At 44.4% G+C, this 27,716-nt stretch overlaps 1 protein-coding gene across 1 annotated transcript in view; it reads left to right on the top strand.

The window, feature by feature from the left end:
* The window catches only part of LOC119504543 (latent-transforming growth factor beta-binding protein 2-like), a 90,015-nt gene that overhangs the window by 32,243 nt on the left and 30,056 nt on the right, over positions 1-27,716 (top strand). The window contains exons 4-12 of the mRNA XM_037796755.1: positions 545-795; positions 1,754-1,942; positions 6,005-6,205; positions 8,197-8,474; positions 9,672-9,774; positions 19,332-19,406; positions 25,009-25,131; positions 25,218-25,382; positions 26,748-27,056. Coding sequence (XP_037652683.1) covers positions 545-795; positions 1,754-1,942; positions 6,005-6,205; positions 8,197-8,474; positions 9,672-9,774; positions 19,332-19,406; positions 25,009-25,131; positions 25,218-25,382; positions 26,748-27,056 — 1,694 coding nt within the window. The remainder of the gene's footprint in view (positions 1-544; positions 796-1,753; positions 1,943-6,004; positions 6,206-8,196; positions 8,475-9,671; positions 9,775-19,331; positions 19,407-25,008; positions 25,132-25,217; positions 25,383-26,747; positions 27,057-27,716) is intronic.

Genomic DNA, 27,716 nt, shown 5'->3' with positions numbered 1-27,716 from the left:
GATGGAAAGGTTTTGTAGATCTGATGGAAAGATCTAATGTGCTTAATCGCACACTTGTCTCCGAGGAAAACAGACCAGCCACACACAGGCACGCACAAACTGGGACAAATCTGGGCCTTATTTTTTTGTTATTCAGTGATGAATAATCTTCTCTTGCGAAATGTCTTTAATGTCAAACAGAATCTTCTCATTAATTAGTGAAGGTCACAGCGACGAGTCACACACTATGACTTACAGCAGATGTTAGTTGAGAAGTGCTTAACGAATGATATGGTATTATTAAGTTGATTAAAACAAAAAAATGATTTCCAAATTGTTGTGTCTCGTCTATAAAAATCAATTAAGTGAAGCTATGACCTAAGACAGCATGTTTGTCTCGCAGGAATATTATTTTCTGTCACACACAGCGACCACGCTTAAACTGATTTCACGGTGATGTGCATACGTTGCTGATGGGTGTTTCTTTGTGAGTGTGTATGTGTGTGGGACATTAGCGTTTGTCTGAGGTCATGTGTTTATGGTCTTGTGATGATGTGAATGGCAGGTCCCAAGTGAGACGGGGACCCCCTGACTCCTCCCCTCAGCAGACCGGGACCTCCCGCACTGTGAAACGATATCCGTCATCCTCTGGGCCTATAACCTCCAACGCTCTACCCAACGGCAACGGCCATGGCGGTGACCACAGGAACTGGCACGGACACAGACATGGGCACAGCAACCCGCACTTTAACGCTCACAGGCCTACCAGTGACAGCCAACTTCACGGGCAGTTCAACAATGCATTATCACCAGCAGGTAAGAACGTAGCTATTACACACTGAGAAATGAATGTCATAAAACTTGGATCTGGTCTCACTTTACATGCATACTTAACATTTCCATTCTCCTTAGCCACGTCAAAACAAACACGACCCATTCTGGCTCAATTAACAGGGGTTAGCATACATACGTACACATGTGTGGTGTCATCGTTGAATGGAACATTAGCCACAAGAAAAAAAACTGGCAGCTTCCCAGACTGCACTTCCCTTCTCGCGCTGTCCACCCACCCCACCCCCGTCTGTGGTCTGCAGCACAGCAGACAGACAGACTTTTGATATAAAAGCTCCATACAGTGTGTGAGCATGTGTGTGTGTGTGTGCTGGTCCAGAAAACTGCTGGAGAGGAGTGTGAGCAGTGTGTGTGGATGCTTTGATATCTTTGGGAATCTGCCCTGTCACCTCTATGACATGACAGGCACTGAACCCCGGCGCCTCGACCTGCAACAAAAAGAAATGGGAACTTGTCTTTCCTAATTTTTTATTCTCCCTTCACTACTTCATCTTCCTCTGATCCACCATCCAGCACACACAGCTGTTCAAGCTGCTCTTGTTTTTTAGCCCCGTACCACAGCAACGGCTGTTGAACAGCTTCCCAACATTACACAATGTTAACTTGCACTCAAGCTCTCTTTGTCTCCTTCAAACATACACACATCCAAAACACCTTCTCCAAAAAGATAGAGGGCTTGGAGGCTAGCCTGATACCTAATAGTATTCTTCCCCCCTATTTGCTGGCCTGTGGCACATCGCTCTCATTCAGCAGCAGCGTGCCACTGCCCAAGCCGTCAGCACACACCCTCGCACACTTATAAACCTCCCTTGGCCCAGACGGGGAGAGTGTCACAGCGAGGCTGAAGGAGGAAGGATGCAGCTCGTCTCCAGCCTGCCTCTGCTGCCGCTCCTTCTCACCCAGGTGTGTGTGTGCTTTCCAGGGGCCAACCTGTCCTCCAACTTGGACCGCATCAAGATCGTCTTCACGCCCATGGTATGCCGCAGGGTGTGCAGCGGTGGTCGCTGCTACAACAGCTGTGAGAAGGGAGACATGACCACGGTCTACAGCGAGAACTCGCAACAGCAGCAGCAGCAGCAGCAGCAGCCAAAGAACCACGGCTTCCGACTCTGTGAGTGTCAAATCTGGGGCCTCCGATTATCATTAACCCTTATCTTTCTTGCCTGCTTGTCATCCTTCTTCTTCTCTTCTCCTCTCTGTCACTGCCGCTCTTGCTTACTCTCTTATTCTCACACACTTCCCCCGTGTCTCCATCCTACTGTCTCATTCCTTTTTTATGGGGTGAGATTGACAAAATGGGCTTCACAGTGGCATGCTGTCTGTTCTGAATACCAACCTCAAAGAGGAGGCAGAGTGGTGGAGATTAAAGCTGAGAGCTACGCTAAAAAACTCTCGCTGTCAAAGAGAAGGAGAGACAGAGAAAGCGGGGTAGGTGATGGGGGTAGACCAGATTAAAAGCGGGCCTTGTAATAGGGGGCTAATCTCCCCCCCTTGCGCACACACACACGTGGAGCTGGTGGTCCCACGCTCCCAGCACTTAGCCCCATCTCTTTGCGGTTTACACCTCGCGGTTGGCCCTGCCGTTAACCATTTTACGTGCTCCCTGGGAGAGCAGGAACGAATGAAAGAGGAGAGGGAGAAGCTGAAAGAGAGAAAGAGTAGCAGCATGAACAGGATTTTATAGGGATTACATTAAACCTTCCATTTATCCGGGGGGCTTTGCTCCAAATTCACACAGGAGTGTCCATGGGAAGGGAAGGGGCGGTCAATGCCAAGGGTAGGGTCGTACCCCCGCGTGTTTCTTAGTTTTCTCATCAGGTTTAAAGGTCCGGCTAAGGCTCAGACTAATTACTACTTGTGGATTAGAGGGTCCACATACCACACACATACACATACATGAATACATACTCAAACAGGCAACATGCAACCGACCTTCACTTAAGTGCACTAGGCTCTTTGGGGAGCTGACTTATGAATATATAAACAGGTTGATGTTGCAGATTTATGTGCCCATTAATGGGGTTTTGGAACATGGCGTAGATACTCCAAACACTTCAGCGTCCTGGCAGAGGAGCTTCCCCAAGATTACATTCCTGGCACCTCCACGTCTTCCTGAGCGGCGGCGGGGTTTGTTTTTGTGCCCCATTTTCATTCTCTAGAAATCTCCCTTCATTACGCAAAAGCATGTGTTAAAGAGTGCGTTAAAAGGAGATTGCTTTCCATTTAGGCTAGCATCCTGTTATTGCTTGGGGTGTGCGTGTTCGTCGAGGAATGTCAAGTGGACAGCAAACAGTTATCTCATGCTGTTGTTATGTTCCCTACACGGCGCAGTAAAATCAGGCTGGATAATTATAACAGGCTCCCTTGATACGCACCCTGTGTACACCACTTACTTTAAAGCCTGATATTAGATTTGGTAGAAGTCCCTTTATTGAGTGAGAAGTGTGCGTGTCTGTGTGTGTCTCTCTTGCTTGTTAGAGGTTTGTAACCCCTTACCATTTTGCCCAGTTTTTTAGAGGGGTAGAGGTAGGGGTGAGGGACAGTCAGGGGTAGATAAAAAGTCAACAGTATATGCCACATAGAAGTGGTGTACCTCCTCTGAAAGCTGGGAACCTGAAGATGAATTTGAGGTGTAGCTTAGCACTGTGTGTCAAGTTGTTCTATTAATTAATAAGAGATAAAGAATAATTAATTGATTCATTAATCAAAAATAATAAGTGTAGAAGGGCTTAGAACATGATGATCGAAGTATATGATGGCCATTCCCATGCTCTATTATGTCTCATAAATTGTTGCAACAATCTTTGGGGCTAAATTTAACATTTTTTTACCACTCGAGAATTGGTAGAAATGATCAATAATCCCTCCATAGTACCACATTAAGACACCAAGCCCTTGAGTAACACCAAAGAAAAAGCCATGCTGTGATTTGGTATCTAAAACTTCCAACATTTGGAGATTTCTGCAAGAATTACATTTTTCGGCGATTGGATGGCAAGCACTTCTGTTCTGGAAATTGCTCTAAAACCCCCTTACTGTCAATATACATAGGAAAGCCATCCATCCTCTGAATGTTCTAGGTCTGTAGTTTGTGGTTGTAAAGTTTCATGAGGCTGTGATTATCCTAGACGTCACCACATCACACACATTTTATACAGTGAGGTCAAGTTTCAAAATATGCTCTCACTACAATGAAATGGCTACTATGGGGACTAACATCATCACACATGAATACAGTTGGGCTCATTAGATCCACAAGAGTCTCAGCTTTACAGTGATACCCAATTTATGCAATTCTAAGACTGTTCAGGGACCCCAGTATGCAGAAATATTCAAATACACCATTTTAGAATACAGTAGGCAAAAAACGGCATGTTTTTTTTTTACTAAAGCAGCATGTGATTATCATAAAGTTGGCATATATGTAGAGGGGAGACTCGTGGGTATTCATAGAACCTATTTTCATTCACATATCTTGAGGTCAGAGGTCAAGGGACCCCTTTGAATATGGCAATACCAGTTTTTCTTCGCCAAAATGTTGCGTGACTTTGTAGCGTTATTAAGCGTTTGGCATGACATGGTTGGTACCAATGGATTCGTTTGCTTTTTCTAGTTTCATATGATACCAGTATCTTCACTCCAGCTTAAAAAATGAGCCCGCTACAACCTCTGAAAGACAGAATAGCGTCTGGGCCTGCCTGCGGGCCTTCAGTGTGTTAAGGGGTTAAATGGACAGACAGATAGGCAGACAGGGAGTCGACAGTAGGTTGTTGTCTAAGAATAGTTCCTGCTCCATGCCGGGGTGGGACTGGTCTGACACAGACCAGCGCAGGCCTGCATCCCACATTGAGAGGATTTAATAGCCTCCTGGAGCTGATAATTTAGCCAGCATGTCTAATCACTCGAGGCCTTCCTGTGTGTGTGGACACCGACGCTGGACCTCTCTCTCTGTCTGTCTTCCCACATCTTTTTTTCTCACATTGCTCATTCCCTCTCTCTCCATTACTGTCTCTTTTCTGTTTTCAATCTATTCTATTCACGTTTTCCTACTAATCCCTCTCATTGCCCGTCTGCTACTCTTCTATTCTTATTACATCCTTCCCTCTCTTCCTCCTCCAGTCTCACTCTCGTTAATGCCATGTGACAGGGAGCTCATTCCCTACATCGCTTTCTGTTCCCTGTTTGCACCCTGTTAGTGTGTTACTGTCTGCCTCGATGAGACAGAGAGGATGCAGCTCACAGCATGTTTCCATCACTAGCATCGTTTTATCTCATATGGGTGGGCTGTCCGTATGTCCAGCTGTCCTCATATTTGTGGTGTTGCTGAGGCAGAAAGGTGAAGTGCTTCACCTTTTTCCTCCTTCACCCAACCATCCAGAACGGTTCTTTTTCTTATTCATCACGGTTGGATAGTTTTTTTTCATTTGATAGTCTTTGATGTTTTAAGTTAGCGGAGGTCAGGTCAGAGCGATTCTGTAGATGGGAGCAGGCCCAGGTATGTAAGGTGCTGGGCTGGCACCCATCCCGTACGCCTAAAGATAAAGCCAGTGAAAGGGCTGTGAAAGCACTACTGTCAAACACCATCTGTCCAGTGCCGGGCTTTCCTTTCTTTCTCTCCCCATGGTAAATTGCAAACTATAAATCAAACTGCAGACTCAGCGTGTTTTTGTGATTCAATTTACTTATTCTGTTAAGTTCCCCTCCTTTGAGATTTTGTCCAAGATTTGATAGTTTGGGAATATCGTGTTTGTCCCATACAGATATCCATGCATTTCTATTTTCACAGAATTATTACAGAATGAATCATCACTCGTCACCACGCACAGGAGTATGTAATTACTGATGTGCCAATAAAGGAGGTGCAGAACGAGGCACGCAGGACAAAGTTGAAACGGGTGTCTGGTGGGGCCGAAGTAGAGAACAGCATGAAATTTGCTAACTGTTTGCAAACAAAGTATGTCCACATGAGGCCTCTGCAGCACATTCCCTTCCTATTAGGACTACCCTTTTTCTGTTTCTTATTACCGGACCCTTGTGCATCAGGATGCATAAATCCAAGTAATTAAATGTGGCGTGTTGTGTACGCTAACGAATCTTTCACTCCTAATAGCCTCTTCATCTTTTTCTCTGTGCCTCTGACGGCCCTGTGTTCCTCTCTTCGTCCTCTCTGCAGTCTTCTGTCAGCTACCCTGTCTCAGTGGAGGTCGATGCATCGGCAGGGACCTGTGCTGGTGTCCATCGAACTCAACGGGAAAGTTTTGCCACCTGCCGGCCCCGCCTCCTGCTACCCCTCACCGCCAGAAGGACGGCAGCCGCCAGGGACCAAAATCTCCCTCCCACTCCATGTACACTCTACCACTGTCCAATCAGCAAGGTAATCCCCCAGCACCATGGCCTCGCACTGGCTTCTTTTAAGGCCCGGTCACACCAGAAAGTGGAACAGCAAACTTCATACAGTAGACTACTTGTAGGGATAGTGGGCAAGCTATCCATTAACGTTTTAACGCTACTCAGTCTCAATATCTGTTTTTCCTCTGTACTGTGCTGTGTACAACCCCCTGGCATTTTTTCTGGGGATTGTACGTATAGAAGAGGGGAAAAGAAGTTATGAGAGACTGTCAGTTAGTTAACAAGCTTGTTTCACGTCAACTCCAGCTTGGCTCTCGTTTCACAAGTGTCTGCAAACCATTTCTCTTTTGTAGAGTAGTTTAAAACTCTAACAGAGGAAGGATAATAAGGTGATGGTGCAACACGGCTAGCTTGTTCTATTGTGGATTCTCTGGTTCTTCCTTCCTCCAAAAGTCAGCACTGTCAAGACAGCTTGCTATTGGTCAGTTGAACTCATCACAAAAGATTTTTCTCCACAGATCGCAGCAATTGCTGTGGAATTACATTTTTTTCAAATGCTGGTGTGATATGAAGCCTTTATTCTTTGCCATTTGCTTCACTTCTCCTTATAGTGCTGCAGGGAGGACGTACTTATTGTAGGCCAACCAGGAAGTTAGCATCGCCCTGGTTCCCTCGACAAAAAAACAATTGGATATTTCCATTGAGTTTTGTATTATTGCAGAAAATAAGCTTGTTTATGATACTTACATGTTTTGTTCTACAATATAATCTTCACAAATGAACACCGCTTTTATGTTTTTTGAAGTATGAATCAGCAATCACCAGAAGTAAAAAGCTGACATTAGGCTATAAACGAACTACACCACGATCACATGAACGTGAGTATAAACAAGGAGGCTGTAAAGGCGGACGAGTCGGCGTGATGACGTTTTGTAGTATCATTTAGCCACTTGTTTGCAAACGCCTTTTTTAAGACACATAAATGCTTTAGAATTCAGTGGGATATTTACTGACGTATTTTATGTCTTAGAACAAAATGTGAACTCCTTGATTTACAACACTGTTTACCCCGTAGTGCTCTGCCTTGGTCAGACTCTATTTTGAGCAGAATAAGTAATGAATGACTCAGTGGAAGTCCTCATATTGTTCGCACAATACTGCATTTATCAAACAGAAGTGGTTATTGGAAACAGAGCAATGCCACATCATGAAGTTATAACACTGAATAACAAAGATTTACTCACTTTCCATTTCTCCTCCTGATATATTGTTTTTCAATTTCCTCCTCATGTCTCACTCAGCTTCTCGCTCTGTCTAACAGTAACTAGAAGCAGAAGCTTTAACTTAGATCATTTATATTCCACTCAGAAATCTTCCATTTTGAATTAAAATAAATTATCATAATTAAATGACATGAGTCCAATGTCTGTATTGTTACGTCCCAACAAAGAAATGAGCCGTCCTGTCCGTATACTTTATATATACACACTCAGTTTCACGTCCAGGACTCTTGATAAGGTCTTCTTCTTCTCCTTGGACTCTCCCTGCCATCTGTCTGCGTGACTATGATTCATAATAGTGGGTCAGGATTCTGGGAAAAAACCCTGGCACTCCCAGAGGATAGATGCTTCCCCGCTGTGAGAAGGACAAAAGAGCTCATTCTCCATATTTCATAATCTTCTCAGCTCCTCAAAAAATGTGTTTTTGGTCTTTTAAGATGATTTGATTTGAACCAGAAAATCCCAAACTCTTTGTGTTGTTGTTTTTGTTTTGTCATATCTTAATGGTGTCTTCATTGCCTGGAATTCCCCATGTACTTCTCATAACATGGTGTTGAAGCGAGCTAAGTGTGTGTTGAACAAGCTTGTGCAGGATGTTAGCTGATAGCTCGCAAACTGCACTATGTATATACAGCTTTTATCCCTTGGCTGAGGATGCTTCCTCTTACATTATCCAAAATTTGACACTATAAACTATCCACTATATTGTATAAACTGTGGGTCTCTCCTTCTCCAGTGTCTCTCCACCCATCCTTGGTGAACGTCCACATTCAGCACCCTCCAGACGCCGAGGTCCAGATCCACCAAGTAGCTCGGGTCCAGCCCGGGCAGAGACCGGCCACCACAGACGGGGCTCACTCTGTCCAGCAGCGCTCCCAGCCTGGGAATGGACACGAACACACCAGTGAGCACAGCAGCAGGCAGCCACACACCAGTGAATACGGCCACGCCAGACCGCACAACCGTCAGAATGGACATGTCGGGAGATGCTTTCAGGAAACAGTCGATGGACAGGTATCGTGTTAAGTCATTAAAACACACTATGTACACTGTCATCACTAGCTGATGTAAGCCACCTGGCGTATCCTAGCCCATCGTAGGTGTTGACACCAGTGAGTGAAAGTGTTGTTTTACCACTGGTACCATTACGTTCCCATCCCGTCACCTTCTCTGATTGCTGCTGCCTCAAACAGGAAGTGGGCTATAATTTACGTCCTGTCCAGGATTTATGAGCTCTAACCACACTGGTCATCTCATATTCCACCAGTTCCCCCAACATAGGCATGTTATGAGTTAGGATGCGTTCAGAGGACAAAGGTTAAGCTTAGAAATCCGGCCCATGTGGTCCTCTTTGTGGCGCGAATGGGAAGACTTTCATGGTGTGTATGGTACCATGTATACAGTTTGGCACACACCGCAGATTTACTGTACTTTGCATGGTCAGGATAATGTACGCATGTCACAACACACATGCATCAAAGGGGAAAAGACGTTAGGAAGGGGAAGTACTTAAGTGGCAGTGCGTGAGTTTGGCTAATCTGAGGCTTAATACAGCATACGTTTGGCTGTGAAAGTGACTCTTACTGTAGCCTTTAGGTTAAAAACAACACAAGGATCTGCAACCGAGTTGTTTTTGCCAGTATTATTCCTCAAACGAGTTTGTTTGTGCTGTTCTGCAGCTATCATTTTCTCTACTTTGGTTTCATAGAGAGCTTTGAAATTAAACCCCTCCAGTCACAATGATTTTTCAGAACCCCACCAGAACTTTCCCAGAGAAGGAGCACACAAAAGCTTTAGCCGGTAGTTTCCCCTCTTCTCCTGCCAGTATGCCAGTTCGGTGTTCTCCAGAAGAATGTCCTCTCTGTTGCCTCTTTAGTTGCATAAATCTCTATTGGCCAAAAATCCAATAAGTAAGGTCCGATAGGAATCTCCCTTCACAATTAGCCAAGTGCCTTAATAAGGCATGCCAGGAGGCTCATAGTTGTTCTCGAGACTCCGCCGCTTGTGTCCTCCTCCAACTAACTAGTCTCAGATGTGACTGGTTCACTCTGTCCTTGCAGATAGGTAAACATGCACACACTGACACGAACACAAATTCTGCCCTTTGCCAACACACATTTGAACACAAACAAGCATGCGTGCACAAATATGTAACACTCATTCTCAGAACTCATCTTTTAGATTTAACGCAGATGTGCGTTGTTGTTGTAGTGTGGCAAGCCTCTGCCAGGCCTAACCAAACAGGATGATTGCTGTGGAAGCGTGGGCGCCTCCTGGGGTCTCAACAAGTGCCAAAAGTGTCCGACCAAACCAGGTAAGCCCTCCTGACTAAAGCCATCTGATCTGAGCAATTTTTTGTTCCGCTCTGTTCCATTACATGCTTAAATCTAATCTATTTCTAATCTGGTCTAATTCTGTTGGTATTATTTTCTGTTATGCCTTTGGTATGTTGATCTCTTGGTATTCTTGTGCTGTTATTCAAAACAACTAGATGCAGCTGGGCTCTACTCTCATAGTGCTCTATATTAAGGTGTTTAGTCATATTCCTTAGCAGTAGTTGTTTATGCTTGGTAGATTTTTAAAGCATTTGTCACCAAAACAATGCTGATGACTTATGAGGATTAGCACATAGCAGTCTCCATTAAAAACTCCTCTGTGTGACTCCGCCATGCACCCACTTGTAAGAATGAAGCTGTCCTCGCTCCTATAAAAACCAAAACCGGGAAGCAAATGAAAACACATTTAGCATGAAGATGAGAGCCTGGCAGGAGTGCCACCCACCCTGCGGGCGGGTCGAGCCAAAGCGGCCTTGAAAGGAGGAAATGAGCAGCCGCAGTTCAGCTGCTTCCCGACCAGAGCTGCGGTAGGTTTGAAAAACAGCAGCTGGGTGGTTGCACGCCGTCACCGGCAGGCAGGGTGGGTGGTGACACCCTTCACTGTAGATGGAGACTCTCACTCGGCCTGACAGCTCTGCGTGTTATTTGGAGGCGGGATTATGACCCTGCGCTGGTGCAGGACTTGCTATTAAGGGCCTCATGGGAAGCAGCTTTGGTGGCACGTGGGCACATTTTACGGGCACTCTCGCATATTACAGCCATGCCCGCAGATGTCAGTTGGCTGTCAAAGTCCTCGTACCCTGTTTGATGTCTGACTGGACCTTAATCAGAAGCAGACATCATCCCATTCTGTCTCCTCCATCTATCATAGATGCCGATCCGTTCTTTTCTCTCCCGCTCTCTATCTCCCCTCGGCATGCCAGATTCCTAAGTCCCCGGCATGATCTCTTTTGGCTCCCAGATGTTTTCCCCTGCTCCCTCCTTTGAAGTTTTGGGGGAGAAACGGAGTGAATACCCCATTCGCTCATTTCTGTGGCTGTTTTGGGGGGCAGCGTTCCGTAAGCTCGAGGTCCCAGGTCACACGCAGGCAGGGGAGAAAGGATAGAGAGAATGAAAAAGAGGGAAAATTAAGTCAAAATGAAGTCATGTATGTCCCAGAAGTCTTTGAGGGAGCTTTAATAAGAGAAATGCTTTGAATTCCTCTAGAGTGTTATTGTTCTCAGTTTAGACACTTGGCTAGATATTTCAGCTGCATTCCTCCCTTACTGGCCGAGATGTATGCTTTCTTACGTGTTTGACAGGAGTGATGTATAACCTGGAGACGACGGCCCCTGAACAACGATGCTGTCCTTTTTATTTCATGGTGAATGGGTCAGTTGTCGGCTCGCAGTGCGGGGGAAAGCCATATAGCATTATAAGAGTCTCCTGTGTTTCCTGTTAAGTATGTGATAATGATGGCATGAAAGCACAGTTTGTATTTCGGGGTGTAACGCTACCACTGGTCAGTTTATAGCAGGTTACAAAATGCACAGAGAGGAAGCATTGCTACTTCATTTTCTTTATTGCATTTAGAGATGATGCCAGCATGACCACACTATGATGGCGACAGACAAGTCTTTACTTGCTGGACTTACTTCAGATATCTCTGTTATGTTATTCTAGGCCTATTCTGCCTCCACATCACTGTCACTCGATATAATGAAGGGTACAGTATCGACTGATGATTAACACAGAGCTTTATACAAATATAGACTGTGTACTGCTGTTGTTGCAGTCTGGTTGTGTCTCTCTGTAAGTCTATACGCATTTCAGCGCAGACAGCTGACGACATTATATAGCAGGCTATTACTTATTATTATACACCAAGGACTTTATGTCACCGTCGTGGCAATAAGGGATGAGATTATATGTGTGTGTTAAGTTTTATGTCTGTGTGTGTGTGTGTAGAGGAGGAGGACTGACGTTATGGAAGCATGAATGCCAGTGCGTCCCATCTCAGTGGGAGCCGAAGCCTTCAGGAGCCAGAGCCTTTAAAAGGCACATGCTGAGGATTCCTGGCTCATAATGAGATCCAGATCAACCAGAAGGGCGGCTGTAGTCTGCTTCGTCCCTCTGGTTCTGATGATGAGGTGGCGTGAAAGAAAAAAAACACAGCACTGCACTTTTTGTTTGAATTTCAAACTAATTCAATCTCGGATTGTCATTTCTGATGTGGAATCTGATCTACTGCAGAGGTGGTCAAAACTGTCCTCAAGTATGAGAGCTAACCAGTGACTTGTGAATTTGGTTGCACAGGTCCCATGCGGAGCACATGACAGAAACTGAGAGGAAGTTTACCCTTGAAAAGAGCCAGGATAGCGTTGTTAGAGCAACTATGGGGATATATTTCTATCAGTAAAGTAATCTGAGTTTCCCCAAGCAGACTGAAGCCCATTTGCTGTGGCCCGAGTCTGACCCACACTGTAGTGTTGGCATGACTCTGTATAATTGTGCCGGCAGCCCCTCCCTCACTGCGAGTTTCACAGCTAATGGAATTCCACAAGCCGTTTGTCTCCCCATCTGTCATTGCTGGGCAGCTTCCCTCTCTCTGTGAGGCTGGGAGGCTTCCCAGGGAGCCAGATCAGGCGTCCCAAGGGCCCAAAGTAACCACCACACCCACAGGAGCCTTGGCTTCTTTTAACTCTACCTCCCCGGGTCATCAAGGTCACTATGATGTCACCACTATCTTTGCCCCGCCTTCTATTCCACCTCTATCTGTGGGAGTTGTCAGTCTGTTTCGCCCCCCTCCTCCTCCCTGTGTCTCTCGGTAATGAGGACACTATTCTTCATGAGGTTTAGATCAATAAAGTTAGATGAGGCAAAGAAGGAGGGGGCCCACAGAGCGCCACAGATCTTCCCACATGAACTCATCCTCGCCCAAATCTCCTGTCTATTCCCCAGATGTTACATCTGACATCCATCGAGTGACCAAAGCCTGCTCTTATTATTGTACTTTTTATTAGCGCTGATCAAACATGAATACTTGTTAATGACCAACAAAAACCAGAGATGCAATGACTTTGCTTCAGAAGTAGGCATCGAGAGAACAGATGCATTGGAACGGCTCCACAGCAGATCCTCGTGGTGATTAGATGGAGACGTCACATATCTTTGACAGCATCTGATTCACTGATGTTGACTTAGTGTTATCCCTTCACAACTAGAATGATGGGATCTATTAGCTGGGCAGCCGTGTGGCTAATCAGTGCGGAGCAGAGCTAACCACTATGAGACATAAATCCCAGTTGGAGGCAGTTGGATGTGAAATTGTGTCGCCTTCCTTAATTCGATACAAGCAAAGTTAAGCACATTTTTATTGGGATCGTACCATGGCATGCCTTCTTTTGGAACGAGCCCAGGTGGTTACTATTCCACAGTGAATTGGAGATTATGGAGGAATGTGGGTCTGTTTTAAATGTGCGTTTGATGCGGGTTCCATTACCATCAGCATCTTGGAGAAGGGCGTTAAACAAACTACAAACAGAGACGTAAAATGAATACTTTCGTGAATAGGAACAATGAAAAGTATGTTTTCAGTAAAGACTTAATGTTGCATAAAAATAAAATAATCTTCCAATCAAAGCCTTTTTGTTGCTTCACATATTTCGTGGGATGGTAACAGCAACATGATACAGATCAACTGAGCAAAGACTGTTAATGATTGAGCAAATGTCTTGTAGCTTGTACAGTGGTTTTGTGTCCATGTCTGTGTCAGCGGGAGGATGTTGATATTAGTCCCATGTGTCCTAACTGATTAGCCTTTGCTTCACTGGCAGGGACACATTATTTGCAGGGCATGTGATATGGACCGTGCCAGAATGTGGCAAACGTGGCGCGTGCCAAGGAGGCATTCTGTTTTGAAAGCACATGACTTCCCTTTAAGCTGTTTGCTCCAATCAAGTTTTGGCTCGAAGGCCAAGAAGAGATGGCTTTGCCATCTTAGAGACTCAAAAGACCTGAAAACCCTCCGCGGTGATTAAAGAGCTCGGTTTGCTCCTGGTTTTCTCTCGCGGCACCAGTTTGTCCCGTGGCGGCATGTCAGAAAGTAAATTGCTGGAACGGGTCCTGAGGAGGACTTGGCTTTCGTTGTTTTCCTATATATAGGTCCCCAGTGGAGTGGAAAGGAACACCGTCTCCTGCTCCCGTCCTGTGGATGGCATCAGTCCCTCCTGCATCCTCCGTCTCCCACGCGTTCTCAGGTTTTCCAGTCAGTTACGGGGAGAAGCCCAACACTGAGGTTGCCTCCCAGGCGGGTCCCTGGGGAAGCTGGTGAAGGGCTCAGAGCCCTGTGATTGATGGACCAGACTTCTCAATCGTCTTAGAAGAACAGCCCCCGGGCCGGGTGGTCTACAGAGTGATTGTACCAAATTAGCAATTAAAGATTTCTGTACAGCTGAAGAATCCATCTGACTCTAAACTCTCTCCGTTCTCAGCCTCCTGCCGCCGTCTCTCTTTACTTTCTCTCTCATTTTGCATAAGCTGTCCTTTCATTTGAATCCCCTCAGCAGAGCTCTGTGTGGAGCAAATTCTACTTTCGTGTTTAAAAGAGGGATTTATTCAGATTGAATTTAGGACAGCACCATCTATCAAGAAGCTCCAAGGAATTTGAATTACACGTTCAGGTCAGGGAATTTGAGCAAATATTATTGAACAGTTGCCAGTGGAATGCACAACACCACTGAATGGAGACGGACAATAATAAATTAGTGAGGGGTGACAAAGTCTTTTGTTGAACAGGGCTAAATGGATACACAACAATTGGAAGCTTCTGTCTGTACCCTCAGTGGATACAGACCAGTCTGGGTCTACAGTCTTTGTAACCAAGGGTGACACTAATGATGCGCAGCTTGAGCTCGCTCTTGCAAGCCGCTGCCTGTGTAGCTCCATGTTTTCTACACAAAACAAGCATGAGAACGGGCACATTATTAAATCGTCGGAGGATAACGTAATGCTTAGCTGTTTTGTACAATAATGAAAATTACTTGGCCAAGTTGTTACTGATTTATAGTCCTGGTGTTTATCATATTTTCTTGAGATGAATGTTAGGGAGACGTGGTTCTTATTTGCTGTTACTGTAGTCATATGTTGCGTCTGAAATTCCATACTAACATGCTATTTAGTACGCTAAAACAGTATGTGAGATTTTTTTTTAGTGTGTCCGAAAGCTTAGTATGAAACCAATAGTACGCGAATTGCATATTATTTGCGGTGAAATATTACAGTATGCAACACTGGACAATACTGCGGCATAAATATCCCACAATGCAATGCGGTAGTGACGTCAATAACACTTTAACTGTAAGTATAAGATTTCACTTTGCTAGTCATAATATATATTTTATATTAATTCAGACTTTGATTCTCACAAATCGTCGTTTTGGTCACATGAGGTTGGCACGGGTTACCATAGTTACACGTCTCCAACGGCAACTAGACTCTCACGAGGAAGTGACGCCGTAAATAACTGCTCAGTGCGTCCGTAAAGATACATACTACTGTTTATTCACACAAAAATATGTTGAACGATAGTGTATATATTGAGAATGTAGTGCATAGCGTGTGATTTCGCACAAAGCCTCTGATTGCAGTGGTTTATCAAACCTTGACTTAACATTACTAAATTAACTTTGTATTATCATTATAACCTTTACTTAAACAGGGAAGGCCATTGAGATCAAGCTTTCTTTTACAAGGACGCCCTGAATAATCATTATTGAGCCGAGACTCTCTGTCTCTTATAGTAAATGCATCCTGCAAAGGGCAACCAGTATTTACTGTATTTAGGAGGGCTGCTGTTTGCAAGTTTCAGCAGCTGGTTTTTAAACCTTACTGCAAACAAATTGCCCCGAGGGACCAATAAAGATCCACTGAACAGAACTCTGATAACAAGCATTTTTAGATCCACGACACAAATAAGGAAATGTTGAGTATAATCAGCCAAATTAAATCCTACGTGCAAATAAAGTTTTACGAACATATACCATAAAACGTGTCTGGTATATGCTGGAGACATGCCAACTTTACATCACTGCTTAATGTCTGTGTGGTACTTCTTACATAATTAGGTCTTAAAGAGCTTTACAACATCTCAGTCTTTCCTCTCAGGCCATTTTAAGACAGGCATGAGCTGTCTCTCAGACTCATGTTGAAGTTGTTACTGACTGCAGAGGTCCTCACCTCCCTGCTAATAAGCTTTATTGAGACACCCGGACCTCCCCCACTGGGCTTCCCTTGGCATGTGCGCCCTGCTGTCACTCAGGCCAGACTTTCCCTGATCCCATCGCCACAGGAGGGCGTGCCCACCGCCCTACCACAACAGCTCATTACTCAGAAACTCTGAAAGGGGGATTAGGAGGGTGCGGAGGAAGATGAGGAGGTGGGCAGACAGGAACAGGGCCGTCGCTTTGACACAGTTCCCCCCTTTTCCCCGTTGCCCCCTTCATGCTGACCCACTTCTGCTTTGTCAACCCTCAGGTACATTGACCCTGCCTGGTCCACTGGGTCGCAGCAGGACCAAAACATAACGCAGCTTCCAAGACCGCGTTCCCAAAGCCTCCATGTAGCACGCATTCCAGTCACTCCTGGGAAAATGACACAAACTCGTGACTGATTGCTGGGTTGTGTATTGACGGTAGATGTTTACAGGATTGCGGTGTTGGTATCTAGTACGTATTGAAAGTCTTTTTTTCTGGCCACTGGGTTTGGAACCTCAACTTTCTGAAAGCTCTGAAGCTTCTGAAACAAATAGTGGAGTAACACAGATTCATTGTATGTTTGCTTCTAATGTCTGGTGGCGAAGGTGGCTGATGTGATCTTGTCTGGTCCATGGACTGTATATAAGAAGTGAACATAGTCACCCTGACGTCACCCATTGGTTTGTGGACTGTCTTTTTGAAGCCTTGAGTTTGGCATTGTGTCCGTCACCATCTTGGACATGAGAGGGTGGAGCTAAGTACAACTGAACGCTGAATAAGACATATTTAGGCGACCAAAATGTTACAATTAAGGGTCATAAACCGAAAACACACTGTGAAAGGGTTCAAATTAAAAGACTAAAACGTGGACAACTTCCGGACCGGACAACGCTGTGGTATCGCCCTGTCAATCACAAGGTAGCCACGCCCTAAAGCATCCCCTGCTTTATGGTCTATTTGACTCTAAATGGGACCTTAATTAACTAAATGAACATCATGCTCTAATGGAGAAGATTTGAAACTAGCGATTGAGACCATAAACTCATGTTTACAATGTTTACTGAGGTAATAAATCAAGTGAGAAGTAGGCTCATTTTCTCATAGACTTCTATACAATCAGACTTCTTTTTGCAACCAGAGGAGTCGCCCCCTGCTGGCTGTTAGAAAGAATGCTAGTTTAAGGCACTTCCACATTGGCTTCACTTCTCAGACCCTTAGGTGGCCCACTGGTCTGGACTCAGACATCCAGAAATCCATTTACATCAGACCAGAGCTCCCTTTCAGTCAAGCATATCAAAACTTTGGTTTTCTGGAATAAAGCAACGTTTGTCCCGTTCCCAGCGCTCTCTGCCAGGGGAAGAGATGTGTTTTCTTTGCTGGCAGGGCTGTGACAGTAGTTTCTTGCATGCGTCACCTCTGTTTTCAACCTTTCGTCGCTGTGGCAGCAAGTTCAAAGCAAAGCTGTACTTGGTAATATCTTATTTTTTCTGGCCACGATGTGAATCCAAAGATTGTCATCACTGTCATTTGTTCCCGTAATCTGTGAGTGGGAAATGTTGGATGTCATGATTTCTCGCTACGTTTACTCTCATTGGATGATAATGCGAGTAAAAATGAATGCAAAGTTGTATTCCACCATTATATATATATGTATATTGTTGTTTCCCAAACTTTTTTTCTGGAGACCCACTTTTTAAAAACGACAAACAATTGCGACCCAATTCATAATAGGCCTTATCTATAAGTCATGAGACGTCAATCACAACTTCAGTTTATGCATGTGTTATCGAAAACATATACACATGTTAAATACTTTATAAATTAGACAAAATGAATACATTCAGGCTGAGATAACAGGCTCTCATTTTTTACCTTTCATCAGTAAAACAAACTAGATTCAATGTCATATAATTATCAGAACAATACGAAAATTCATGCTACGTCATGTGGCTCAAAGGTGTACTGCAGATATAAATGTTTAATAAAAGACTATGGAAGAAAGTCCTGCGACCCACCTGTGGGTCCCAACCCAGTCTTTGGAAATGACTTTATAAACATCAAGTTTCATATTTTGGAAGTGTAAAATGGCCATTAATGTTGATGAAATTTGAAAAGCCCGCTCTAGCGAAGACATAACAAACTTTTGCTGTACCTATGCCACCAAATATTTTTTTGAAATCTTGGCAGAAACAACATTTTTCCAGTGTGTTAATGCGCTAAACAGAATCACGGCTATCATGATTAGGAAGCAATGTAAAACAAAGTTCTATCGTCATTGCTTTAAGCTGTTTGATTTGTGACTGTAATCTGAAAAGGCTGTAACAGTGAGAAACAGTTCCCTCATGCTAATAAGTATGTCGTTATTCTTAGAGCTTTCCTCACCCAAACACATTTTTCCCTCCAAAATCAGAGGTTGGATCATCCCCTTTCAACATGATGTGAAGCACAATTCTACATCTCAGTTTATGTCATGGAAAGATCTGCTACTAATAATGTCTCTGTTTAGAAACCTATAGAATCGCGTACACACACCCTCTCTCTCTGTGTCAAACACAGATACACACACCCAAACACATGCCATGTGATAGTCACATTGACCTCTCTGTACATCTAATGGAGCATTCTTGGGCTTGACTGCGTGCCGAATGAGTAATGACATAATGTTTTCAAGCCTCCGTCACTATGGCCACACTGGGTTATTTACTGCAGCACTTCTGTGAACCTCTAATGTACACACCTGAAGCACACACCACATGATTTCCATTGCTTTGGCAAAACAAGCAAGAAGAAGTTCTGAGCCAATCACCTTCCCATGAGCCGCACATTTATCATCCTTCCTAGCGTGCACTGTTAAAGTATTAGTCTCTTATTTAAGTAGATCCGCACTGCGGTTGATGATAAAGGTCAGGGCTGTCACGTAGGCTTCCTCAACATATTTATGATGTAAGCACTTCCTTCATCTGTCCCCAGGGGTTGAGGAGAGTTATAGGTAATATGATTATAAATGACGTCGAGTGTTATCCTTACATTCTGCTGGATGGATGGCAGCGCTGTCTTATAAACGTGGTTGACGGGGATCCATTTCCATACACTCACTCTGGAGTCCCACGAGGCCCAGCTGTGGGTCCCCTCATTTTTTCCCTCTTGCCAAGATGCTCACATCTGTAAGTTATATGGTCCCCTCCTAAAGCCCAGCTCCTCTTCTCCCTCTGCGATGAATGCAATGCTTTGTGACAGAGAGGCTCGGCAATGGAAGATCATTTTTGCCCCTCTAAAGCTGTGCTTTCTCTTTCTCTTTGCAGCTTATGCAGTGATTGCAAATGGACAAGTGGAGTGTCCCAAAGGTTTTAAACGGATGAATCTCACACACTGTCAAGGTAAGCTATAAAATATGTTGAACGATTATTTTCATTGTTGATTAAAGCTGCAGTGGGTAGAAATGGAGCAAATATGATTAAAACAAGTTATTTTTATAAAACGGTAACTATATCCTGACAGTAGTGCATGAGACAGGTAATCAGAAAAAAATCATGTTCCTCTGTGTCCTCCGGTGCTCCTAACGGCATCTGCAAGATTTCACAGACTGGAGGGAAACAACCAATCAGAGCCGAGCTGGAGCCTGCCGTCTCTGAGCAGCTGTCAATCACACGCAGACTCAATCAAATGGTCAAACTAGGCAGCACTGATCAAATATGAATCAATATTCTGTTACTGTAATACCTATTTCTCGCCTCAAATATTTTCAGAAACATCTTGTAGTGTACTGTTCAGCTGTAAAATGAGAAAGTTTGTGACCCGGCGGCCATGTTGAGATCTGTTGAGGAAATACCAAGCGCCGCCCACTGGCCGGAGCACAGCCAATAGGAACGCTCTCTCTGAAATGACCTGTGATTGGCCAAAGTCTTCCTTCACAGGCTAGATTTCTTTAAAGCCTGAAAACAGAGCCATGTGGAGGTGCAGAAGTCTAGTTATCTCTCACAGCACTTGAATACAATATGCTGAAAGGTTATTACGGATTCTTTGCCCAATAATGCCAAAAGCTTTCTGCCTACTGAAGCTTTAATATGTTGATGATTTTCTCGATTAGTTGTTTGGTTTATAAAATGTCAGAAAATGGTGAAAAATCTCAATCAGTGTCTCCCACAGCCCAAGATGACGTTCTGAAATGTCTTGTTTTGTCCGCAACTCAAAGATATTCAGTTTACTGTCAGAGAGGAGTAAAGAAACCAGAAAGATATTTAAAAAATCTGAGAATTTTGACTATATTTCTTATAAAATTACTCAAACTGATTCATCAATTATCAAAATAGTTGGCGATTAATTGAATAGTTGACAACTAATCGATTAATCGGTTTGTCATTGCAGCACTAGAAATATGTGTATGTATAGCAATATGTTCTGTATGTTATCATATGATTTAACCCACTGCACATTTTAATACGTAGCTTACCCATAACAAAAACATAGCTATTATTAAATATAATAGCATGGATGTGATAAAAAAAACTTACTGCCCATATGTTTCCATGCTTACCTGGACCCCTGGGGACCTCTATAAAAGTATTCCTTGCTGTACGTCTGGCCCTTATGGGAACCAGGACAAGACTACAATTAGCCTTGGTCCAGGGTCAGAGTTCAGCAGCCAATAAGCACCTGGGGCTGTTGTTTTAATTGGCCGTTGGGGTTCTGAGTGGAGAATGGTACGGCAGGCTGCAATTATGGCAAAAGTGGCTCCCTGAGTATTTGGAGGAGAGCTTTAGTTGCAGACCCGTTTGTTGCCCAGCCTCCCTATTGATGCCACCAGAAGAAAACCTGTATAACTGACAGATCTGTATGTAAAAATAAACGCTGTATGTTCCTCTATTGCAGCATCCCAGAGGTGTCTAGTTGTCATCTGGTTGGTAGTCCATGAAGCTAAAACCACCCACAGTGTCAACTCTGTACACAATCTTCCACTAGGGAATTCAGACTATTTATATTTGTTGCTGGTGTTTGTATACAACGCCGGAATTAGTCGACGTGAACAAATAAACCCTCGGCTGAAAGACACAGGAAAAATGCGCTACTTAATCTATGAACACTGCGACTGACGCTGACACTTTCAATAACAAAATGCAGCTTTTCTGACAGTCCACCTGAGCTGTGCCAATGACTTGATTAATGGTGTCATAATCCAAAGAGCACTGCTTACTGAAGCCTATGGAGTGCAACAACATAACGGTCCAATGGACAGCTTTGACTACTATAACAGGCCTCGTCCACTGGTTCAGCAAGTTCAACATGTTTTCTGATCCTCACAGTACAGTACCATGGGCCCATTGATGTTTTCAGGTAGTGATTCAGTTGGGAAACATCTTTTAATAAAAACAAAGACCTGTGGACAGGGACACACTAATTTTTCCAATAGTGTGTCAACTACACATGTGGAAATTTCTCTTTCTATTATTCATGCTTTTCTTTTCTTGTTGATTGTTTCAAGATGTTCCTCCCTTTCGGTTGCTCATTTCTTGAGTTCCCAAAAAAGCAAAGCTGACAGTTATCCACAATATTTACTGGAGTGCGTTAAAGTCCCGTTCAGCTGCTGCTCCATACCCCCCAAAATTATTTCTAATTTCAGGTCTCGCAGCAGCTGCCAAGGAGGCAAAAACCTGCTTTTTTTATGGGGTTTTGTCATTATTATCAGGATGGCGTCCAGCTTGCCAAACCAGGGCTCCTAGTCTGAGCTGTTTGCAGTGTTTTTTATTGGAACAGACCAGAGCTTGTCTCATATTTGGTAATAGGCACGATTTACAGCTTGCAGTCCCGTGACCCTTCAGTGACGACCACGCTACGATAAGATGCCCCATCAGCGCCATGAGCCGCTCTGTGACTTCAGAGACGATTCCTTATCTTCAGAAGCTGCTTCACAGAAACTAGGTCAGCTGAATTGGCCATTTGAAACTGTGCTTGTTAGATGAAAGGCGCACATAGATGCGGTCTCTGTTGTGGGTGGTAAACCGTTGCCGGGAGCAGGTCATATTACTCACACAGCACTTCAAAGAAGAGATGATGGAAGTCTTACATAACTTTTTTTGACATTTTGGAGCAACTTAATAAAAACTAATGACAATTTTAAAACACTGACATATGACATTTTTCATATTGAATACTGCCCGGGTCAACAGGTTGAGTCCTGGATATATTAGGTTATACAGCAGGAATTTGCCTGTGAAAACTTGATTTTCCCAGTAATGGCTTCTTTGGCTGTATTTGGAGGATGTGCATTCCCTCTGTTCACAGTTTCTGAATGGATGCATTTCTGGCCCTAGAAGTGATGTCTGGTTTGAGACTTCCAAAGTAGTCATAAGGTACTCCCTTTAGCCATAACAGCCAATACATATTGAGAGAGTAATGCTGCCAATTTCTTTTATGGGATAATTCTGCCGGTGTTTATGGGAGTATTGGTTTTTCCAGAAGCTAAGACTGACCAAGGTCAAGTAAGGTCGCAGCAGACTGGCTGACACTTTATGCAGAGTTTGGAAACTACTCAGATGTATTGCAGTCATCAATATGTATCATTAGACAATAAAAACCATGATAAAAGCTACTGATGGACACACACAAGGACTATTTGTCAACGAGAGCAACCACGCATAGATTCAAAATAGATGTTGAGATTAGTGCTGGTTCTGACAAGTTGTCATGGAAGTCAAGTTCAATCCCAATCAACCCACCAGCAGACTGTAACAATAGCACTAATCTGGGACTCAACCGAACCATGGATTAAAGACCCCATGTGATGAAGGCTGAGCCCAACACTGACCTGAACTCTGACCAGATAGCATGCTGCTTAAACTAAACCCGAGCTCCCACAGTACCTGTACAAGAATATTCCTAGCTCTGTAGAGCGTGTCTATGAGCACAGGCAGTCATGACATCTGTGGTCTGCTTCATTGTCTTCACAGTATGTGCCTCATCCTTGCTCATCCAAACAGGTCGCCTTTGCTAACAGAGACTTGTTTACGTTGGCATAACATACTGTAGAGGCTGGAGGCTTTGGCATTATAAGGCCAGCTTCAGCTTTAGAACCAGTTCTCCCTAAGGGACATAGAAAAACAAAGGAAAACAGAGATAGAAAAGAGGAAACAACAAAAAGAACATTGAGGCATTCTCTGGATTAGCTTCAGTCCACAGTATTTATCAGCCTCAGTCCCTTATAAACTCACTTTTTCCAGCAGGAAGCAAAACAACAAAACAAGAGCAGATTAATTAGAATTGGGAAAATCTGTGGTGGCAGGCTGTCGGGTTGCAGTCGTCAAAGCAATGGGAAAGACCTAATGATGTACTCTTTGTTTAACACGATAGAACAACAAACTTTGCCTGGTCCCAGTGTGATTGCAATCGCATGACTAAGCGCCTGAAATATGTCCCCCTATGCTCCTGGCTGGCACATTAACTGGCTTGCTTGCCTCCATTTGGCTTAGTGACTCAGGCGCTGTTGGAGCAATAAGCAAACTCCACTGGCCACTGTAAGACTCCAGCACATAGTTCAGGCCAGACGGAGAGGGAAAAAACTCTTTCAGACTTACACTCTTTGACGTAGGCAAAGGATGCTGTGATCTTATTGGACAGTGGGAAGGAAAGATGCTGAGGTAGATGATAATCTAAAACATTCTTCTATTTCCCATGTGTGACTGTCCAGATTTCAAAGCCAAGGTCGCCACAGCCCTGAGAGTTTATTATATCTTGCAGTCAGAAGGGTGTTCTGCTTTACAGTGATCAAATTTGTTATACTAGTGCATTGCCCGTTCAAAACATGCCTGTTCAGAACGGGACGAATGCTTGGCCTGTGGTGTGGCTGCTTGCAGCTTTCTTGAGAACCGCTCATACAAACAATTTCACACTCGGCACTTAGCTTCCTTGGGTCCTGAGCAATACACCTGCCATGACATAGTTGTGTCACAGACTCAAGTCGTTGCTACTCATGGTCAGAAACACCGGTGAAATACACTCTGGTTAACAGGAAAAAACACACCCAGGTCGCTGTTACTCACGGTCAGACACATCGGTGAAATACACTTAGCGGAGCTCATTTCCAAATAGCCGTATAAGTCGCCTGCTTTGACATAACCGCTGCGGTTATAAAATAGAGAATGGATTTAGTTAGCGGAGATATTTTACTGGCGGTTACGTTATTAGTCATACACTTGGGAAATACACTCTAACGGGGGAACACACCCAAGTCGCGGTAACTCACTGTCACACCGGTGAAATGCACAGCGGTTCCATTCTGCTTCCAGTTAGCGGTCACTCATCTTGACTCCAGGGAAGTGACGTTAGTTACCCAGCATCCATGTAACGTATCCAGCATCCAGCAGCGGGCGACATGCTGGAACCCGTCTGCAGAGCCCTGAAGCCCCACTGTTTGCTTGTTTATTCAAACTTTATTAATACTGAATGTGCCGCGTGTCCAAATTACACTAAATTCGACACTGCACATCCTTGGGTCCCCAGCAATACACCCGCCAAGTGTGAAGTAGATCGGATGAATGGTTCTCGAGATATGCAAAGGACATTAACCCACAGACAGACAGACAGACAGAGATTCCTTGCTTAATAGTTAGATATGTTTCCCTCATGTCATCAGTCCTCCTTGCATCATACTATTGTGAAACCTGAAATTTTCCATATCTCATCACCTCCCAGCAGCTGGTAGTTTTGACTACATGATCTATTCCAATATTTTGACACCTTTCAAGGTGTAAATGATTTCTAAAGCCTTACATCATCTCTGCTGGTCTGCAAGCATGAAGGCTCTGTATACTCAATGTGAAATGCAGTACACCAAGTCTGTTATCGATACTTGCACCGAGTTTGGTTCAGGGGTTTAGCGTAAGTTCAAAACAAAAATCTTGTCGGGGGGAAAAACATGACATCATGATATTTCCATAATGGGAATGGACTAGATACTCCATGACTGACGTGCTGCATATTTCACAGACATCAACGAGTGCCTGTTGCCCGGGCTCTGTAAGAACGCTGAATGTCTCAACACCAGAGGAAGCTACAGGTGCACGTGTAAACAAGGCTTCATGTTAGACGCTGACAGGAGTCACTGTGTCTGTAAGTATCACAACACATAAGTTACGGCCATTCTCTCATGTATTGGATTGGAATATTAAAAAGGACGCATTGACTTCTCTCCCCAGCGGACAAGGCTGTGTCTGACCAGAGGGCGTTCTGTTACCGGTCGGTGTCAGCACGCACATGCTCTCTGCCGCTTGCTCAACACATCACCAAGCAGATCTGCTGCTGCAGCCGGGTGGGCAAGGCCTGGGGCCCTGGGTGTGATCGCTGTCCTTTACCGGGAACAGGTACAGCCACCAAAAATTACTCTACTGCTTCTGCATGTGTCCCAACTCTCCTCTACACACTACACTGTTTAATACTTATGTCCTCGTCCATCTACAAGCTAAACCTTCCATTTCTGATTTTGCTGTACTTGCTATTTGCTGGGTTAAACACTTTTACAGATATGAAATGTCACATGTAATCTTATGCAAGTGCTAGCGAAGGCAATGGTATTTACCACTCAGTCACCATTCTGCTCTTTGCCAGGCTTGTAAAGCAGCTCAAAATAACCAAATGTGTTCGGAGTGGAAAAACATAACAGTTTTCATATTTTAGAGGCTGCATAATAGTGGGAGTCCGTCTTGTGTTATCACTCCAACCCTCAGAGAGAAACCCCGCTAATAGACCGGCAAAGCTTCACAGCAGAAATAAACAGCTTGGCCAAGTGAAACATGGGAAGTAGTTGTCATCTTTTTTTTTTTTTCCATAGCGATCTAATCTTCAAAGTCTCTGAGAGAAACAGGCTGGTTTTATGGAGTGTCTGTACTGGCCTGTGATTCATGGGGATTGTCATAGATCAGATATCACAGACCTCCATGGTGCTGCTCAGCCTGGACTGACACAGTACACAGACACACAGCCTCTGATTTTTTGGGACGCTGGCTTTTGTATGGCCTGACAAGCTGTTAGAGCCATGTTCTGAACCAAGCAGCCAGGCCCATTACTTGTGATTCGGTAACAGGAGCCCGTTGACTATCATTCCACATTTACTGCAGTTCCTCTGATGTGGCTCCTCATCATATATAGCCCCATTTCCCACCACTTTAAATTCATCATTCAGTAGCCTATCATATCCACGTTTCCTGCATTTACAGCGACCACATATCTGTCATTACTCATATCTCTATTCCAGACTCTTTTTGGCGTAGAGTTGCTGGTTTCAGGTCAGGTAGGGGACACGGTGCTTCTCACTTGTAATGGATTCACCATCGCTGAGGTTTGTTGGGCTCCGACACAAAGAGGTGCAGTCTCCCTCCCTTTTTATCCAGTCAGCCAATCCTCCATTAGCCTCTCACTCACATGCTTTTACACCAAAGAGTTCAAAGGTCAGTCAGTATTACATGATCCTCTACTTCCCCCACTGGCATGGCTGTGTCTGTTTGACTGTGCAGATATCCCCCCCCAATCTTTCCAAATCCCCCTCGCTGGTAGCCCTCTGTGACAGCTGTCACCGGCCTGCCAGCACAACACACAGCAAAGCACAGCATGCTCAAGATAACAGTATTACACGGATGGCTTATGGTATTGCTCTGAGTATCAGACAGAAATATGAGCCACAGTTACACTCTGGCTCATTGTTTTGCTGCTATGTGTTTCCTACCCTGCAGACCATTTCAAGGAGATCTGCCCAGCTGGTCATGGATACACCTACTCGCGCTCTGACGTGCAGATTTCTCTCAGGCAGCTGGAGGAAGATGATCTGCAGAGCACAGGAGTGTCGTGGGAGGAGCAGAGCCCCACTTTCCCTCAGCCTCCATCCTCCGAGCCATGGGTGCCACAATACCCCAGCTACCCACAGACGCCACACGTACCCCAATACCCCGAGTACCCTGAGACGCCACAAGCACGGTACCCTCTGACTCCACACAGCAGCCATCCCTCTCACCCAGACGAGGAGACACCTAAACAGCCGGAAGGTGAGGATAAAATGTTTGGTACATTAAATCTCTGCCAAGCTGACTTTAAGGTAAATGTTAAGTCTGAATGGTAAAGAGATGAATAGTGGCTGCTGCTGAATGTTCAGTACTAGGGCTGTGAATAATCGCACATTTATTATCTGTTCAAAATGTACCTTACAGGGAGATTACTTATACAAGTATTAAACACTGTTATCAACATGGGAGTGGGCAAATATGCTTGCTTTATGTAAGCATATGTATATATTTATTACTGGAAATCACAGGCAACAGCAGCTATCAGTGTGTTGGCTTGACTATGACGTATACTGTATATATATACAGTATATATACACTCACCGGCCACTTTATTAGGTACACCTTGCTAGTACCGGGTGGTCTTCTGCTGCTGTAGCCCATCTGTTTCAAGGTTCGACCTGTTGTGCGTTCAGAGATGGTATTCTGCATACCTTGTTTGTAACAAGTGGTTATTTGAGTTACTGTTGCCTTTCTATCATCTCGAACCACTCTGCCCATTCTCCTCTGACCTCTGACATCAACAAGGCATTTTCGTCCACACAACTGCCGCTCACTTGATATTTTCTCTTTTTCGGACCATTCTCTGTAAACCCTAGAGATGGTTGTGCGTGAAAATCCCAGTAGATTAGCAGTTTTTGAAAT

The sequence above is a fragment of the Sebastes umbrosus genome, chromosome 16 (assembly GCF_015220745.1).
Source record: "Sebastes umbrosus isolate fSebUmb1 chromosome 16, fSebUmb1.pri, whole genome shotgun sequence".
Taxonomy (NCBI): domain Eukaryota; kingdom Metazoa; phylum Chordata; class Actinopteri; order Perciformes; family Sebastidae; genus Sebastes; species Sebastes umbrosus.
This window is presented reverse-complemented; position numbering and strand designations above follow the sequence as displayed.